Consider the following 4,942-nt stretch of genomic DNA (forward strand, 5'->3'; position numbering starts at 1 on the left):
ATGAATTTTTATTATTTCCACTCAATATTGATTGTTCTTTTTGGGGCAAGTAATGTAATGGGTATTTTGGCATTTAATCTCTGTTGCTTTAAAAATGTAATGCATGCTGCTGCTCAGGCATAGCTTCAGACTCCATCATAATTGTCATTTTAATTAAAGGATGCATTGAGATTGCAATGACAGCACTTTAATCTTTTCAGACACATTGATATGCCGTGGATCAGGGCCAAGTAGGAATATTTTAATGACTGTCTTGCAAATATTTTATCATATTAAATGTTAGATAATGTTGATTGCTCAGTATTAATATAAACGTCTACTTAACTATTATAACAACTAAAATAATCTGTCTGAGTTTTTTAAACTTATAATAAGTGCTACAATGGCAGTGTCTAAACAGGTTAAACATACTGATACCAACTCAGCATCTGTTGCAGCAAAGCCTCGCTATGATTAAACAACTTTGCAGAAATAGCTTTATCTTGCATCAATTTCCCCCGTCTCACTGCCAGTCTTAAATACTAATGGGTTTTTTTGTTTATTTTTTTAAATATTGCTTGTGTCGGATTGTTCGTGGGAACTTTATCAGCAATACAGTAGGTCTATAGTTTACTACTTGTGGTGAGTAAAGTATGTTGTATTTTAGGACTCAGAGGCATGGTTGAACCCAAACGTGTACCGCAGGAATCTCAAAACACCAGAGAGTAAGTCATGGGAATCTCATTTTTTAGAGGTGGATGGGGGAAATATTTACAAAGTTAAATCAATTGTGCATGGTGCATTTGCTTTATTTTGTGTTTACAAACTGATACTGGTTTAAAAGTCTATTTGTTACAGAAAATATGATGTACAGAAAAGTTATAGTGCTGTGCTTAAAAAAAGGAGAAGAGACGGGGAATGCTGATATCAGACCAAGTACAGGAGAACATGATAAGCTTGTGTGGATATTAACCATGCGGTGTAATTTGCAGCAGCCACTCATATTTCTGTCGCTGCACGGTTTTTGTTTGACTCCAGGGGATGATTTAATGATATCCTGATATGAAAGGCTATAATTCTTGATAAACTCCATTCAATATTGTTGTGCCACCCGTACCTCCTAGGCCTAATTTTCTTTTCATATAATTGTCATGTTCTTGTGCTTGTTATAGAGGAAGGAAATTGTTGGTGGTGTGGGGGTTACATCTTTTAGGGCACAATTTGCTTTCATATGCTCTTGCTATTGTTTGTACTATTATACAAAGATGAATAGTTTTTTTTAAATTTGTGGTACTGTCACATTTACAATTATTTGCCTTTCTATATATGCCTTTTTTAAAATTTTGATGGTGAATTACAGAGAGAGAGGGAGGGAGAGAGAGAGAGGGAGGCTTACTTATAATACGCACCATTCTGGCATTTTATTTCTCTTGCAGAGTAATTGCTTTCATAAGCACATGATTCAGTTTTCAGTCAAAATGAAATTATTGTCCATGTTTGTTTACAAACTATTGACATTTCATTGGATTACAGTGTGGGCGGCATATTGCACAACAAACTCGGATAAAACCTTTTGTACACTACAATAACGTCTTATAATTTCAAAAAGTTGATCATTGAAATTTGACATGAATCTTATGAGGTCTGCCTTTATTTTACTACTGTCACATATTTATCATGAAAGTAATGCGCAAAAGTAATCAAATCAAATTATTGTGTAAGGCCAACTTACATTGGACTTTTAGAATACATGTAAACATAATAAAGGACCGTAGTTGTCCTACACACTTGACACTCAAAACAAGTTCAATCTCTGCAACCTCACTGCTAGATGCCACTAAATCCTACATTCTGGACCTTTAAGAGGTCTGCCACCAACATTAATATTATCACTGTCACAGATTTCTCTCTGATATAATGCGCTGCAGTAATAGTTTTCTTTTCTCTAGGTCTAAATCACACTGTCGGTCAGTCTGTTATAGTCTTAGAGTATAAAACATGAGCACCATAACCATGAGATGATATCTGATAGTTGACCGATACATTTAAATACTGTTAAGAATATACACAATAATGCAGAAAATGTATCATCCATGTTGTCACAATTGTACAATGTAAACTCACAGGTTGTTACTAGAGATGCATGATAAAATTGATCCTTCATTTGTATCAGCAGATATTAGCTTTAAAATGTTGGAATCGGCCAACATGCTGTTTTGTGCCGATATCACAAACTGATATATACATTTTTTTGACAAAGTGAACATATACAAAATATCAACCTTAAATTGAAGTATTTTTCTTGTTTTGCAGCATGAATAAATATTACATACTCTGAAAAGCATGGTATTTTATGTCTCCATCTGCTGGTGGGCCATTACGATAAAAATATGCATAACATGATGTTAATGCCTCTACAGAAGAGACTTGATTATCACTAAAATTAGGCGGGTAAAAAAGTGGCTATATTGTTGTTGGTTATCGGCCAAAAAAGTCGTTAAAAAAGTGGCATATTGGATATGGGCAAAAAATCGAATATTGTGCATCCCTAGTTGTTACAGTTTAATTCTAGCTGTAAAATAAACTTTACATCAGATATCTTTTGCATTATTTGATATACATTAAGTGACATGGAAGTGCACAAAATGTTAAAACAAAAGCAAAATATTCTACATTTTACATTTTTTCAAATATTTAATAAATATCTTTTTAATGTAATTTTTATTCTGATCGGACGCCTAGATGAACAAGATTTCTGTTTTTGAAATGCATGCACAGAAATCTTATTTATAAACCTCTTCTGTTCTTTTTACAAAGGATTTTTTTAAAAGACCTCCTGAAGTCATTATTGAATATAGTGTATATAACAGGATTTAGCGAGCTGTTGCAGTAACCAAACCAGAAAAACATTTTGAACAATGTCTCTGGGACGTAGCAGATGTCACACACAGCAGTGAGTGTGTATGTGAAGAAAAAGGGGAACCAGCAGAGAACAAACACTCCCATGACCACAGCCAGAACAAAAGTGAAGCGCCTCTCTCTGTACTGCCTTCCTTTCCACTTGCTTGTTCTCACGCAGGGCTGCGTCTCTGGCTTTGGAGAGGTTTCCCCGGGCTTCAGATGAGCCACTTTGGTCGTTCTCATATTGCTCTTCTTCTTCAGGGAACATAGGATGGTGTCATTCCCATCAGAAGAGGAGGGCTCTTCTTCCACGTCTAGCCCGTTGACCTCTCCAGCGTCCCCTTCTATCACCTCCCTCTCTTCTCTGTCTTCTCTCTCCAGGGTGTCCAAACCACACTTTGTGTCTTCTTGATTGCCATATTCTCTCTGCCTTTCACCCGGCGGGGCTCTTGTTCTCTTCTTGGCAACCTGGTATATTCTTACATACACCATAACCATGATGACGCAGGGTGCAAAGAAAGAGGCAGTGCTGGAGAAAATGATGTACCATTTCTCCTCATTAATTTTACATTCAGGGCTGTCCACTTTGCCCTCGTCCTTTTTCATTGTGATGAGTGGAGGGAATGAAATGATGGCCGCCAGCACCCAAACTATAAAGATTGTGGATTTGATCCTGCGCGGTGTCCTCCTCAGGTTGTACTCAATCGCTTGTGTGACAGACCAGTATCTGTCCAGGCTGATGGCACACAGGTGAACGATTGACGAGGTGCAGAAAAGCACGTCCAAAGCCAGGTAGATCTCACACCACACTTTACCAAAGTACCAGTAGCCCATCAGTTCATTTGCTAAAGAGAATGGCATCACTAATGTGGCAACCAGGATGTCTGCACATGCCAGAGAGACTAAAAACAAGTTCTGAGGTGCTCTGAGGGCTCTGCTCGTGATCACAGCAATTACTACCATGACATTGCCAAACACAGTTAGCAGGATGAGGATACCCACCAGGACTGTTAAAGGCACAGAGGTCTGCACAGTATAAGGGTGCCTGCCAGGCAAAGTCTCATTTCCGCTGAAGTTAAGACAACCCATCAGGATGAGCTGTGGAGTCGAATCGCGCTCTTTCAGGAGGTTCAGAAGCGGTGCTTGCCAGCAGTCTATTAATATCATCCATTCAAGACCACAGCATCAGAGGATGAGTCTCCTCATTTTGTTCACTGGACAATTTTGTAGAAAGCAATCTGTGCTTCTTCCCTCTTTGTCAGTAAGAAAATTGGCACCAACAGAGAAAAATTACCAAGAAAAAATCTTATATATGAAAGGAATACAGGGAACTTTGATTTTTTTCCCCAGTTTCCCACATTAGATTATTAATAAAAATAGATCTAGTCCTAAAAAAAACAAGTCTTCATTCACCAGCCTTTTAGGGTAAAAAACTTGAAGTTAAGTCCCTTGGAAGACAGTTCATAAAAAAGACTTGCGTTGCAGATAGTGCTGCCTCAGCCAGATCTTGTCATCTGTTGTGACTGTAGTGGAGAGTTCGTCTTTTTATATGGGCTTGATCTGACGCTGAGGATCTGTGATGCTGCCTCCACTTCAGTGAGATCAGAAATGGGCGGAGTTCATCTGCTGCTGGAGATTTAAAAGCAATTTGGTGTTGCTCCCAGACCCTGAAACCACTGGCTGATTATGACATTAACAACACTTTTTGATTTATAGAAGTAATATCTGCAGTTTATTAAATTGCAATGGATTAAGAGTACACTCTTTGTTGTTTTGCAGTTGTACTTTATGAGCAAAATGTTCAGATGTATCCTGAAAGAAAAATGGCTGGAAATAATACCTGAATCTGTCGAGAGGATCGAAGCCACTTTCTAAAAAGATGAGTCACTAGTAGTACAAAGAGTAAGAACACTACGTTTACAGGAATAAAAATTTCGATTACACTGAAATTGATTTCCAGATAAAAGTAGATTAAATTGAATACAAGACATTTTGTGCATCTGATACAAATATGATCACTAGAAGTTTTCTTTAGTAAGTTAATATTTACTAAAGTAACTAT

General features: G+C 37.4%; 1 protein-coding gene across 1 annotated transcript; it reads right to left on the bottom strand.

Annotated features, from left to right (window-relative positions):
- Positions 1-1,375: 1,375 nt before the first annotated feature.
- LOC121954914 (alpha-2A adrenergic receptor-like) lies at positions 1,376-4,378 on the bottom strand. Its single transcript, XM_042502658.2, has one exon. It carries the CDS (start codon positions 4,045-4,047, stop codon positions 2,767-2,769), a length of 1,281 nt encoding a protein of 426 aa, XP_042358592.2. The 5' UTR covers positions 4,048-4,378; the 3' UTR covers positions 1,376-2,766.
- Between the last annotated feature and the right edge of the window lie 564 nt (positions 4,379-4,942).

The sequence above is a fragment of the Plectropomus leopardus genome, chromosome 13, assembly GCF_026936395.1.
Source record: "Plectropomus leopardus strain MGB_pleo_1.0 chromosome 13, ASM2693639v1, whole genome shotgun sequence".
Taxonomy (NCBI): Eukaryota; Metazoa; Chordata; class Actinopteri; order Perciformes; family Serranidae; genus Plectropomus; species Plectropomus leopardus.

Excerpts from the sequence above, each read along its gene's own strand:
- LOC121954914 (XM_042502658.2), bottom strand. The coding sequence starts at position 4,047 with ATGATATTAATAGACTGCTGGCAAGCACCGCTTCTGAACCTCCTGAAA.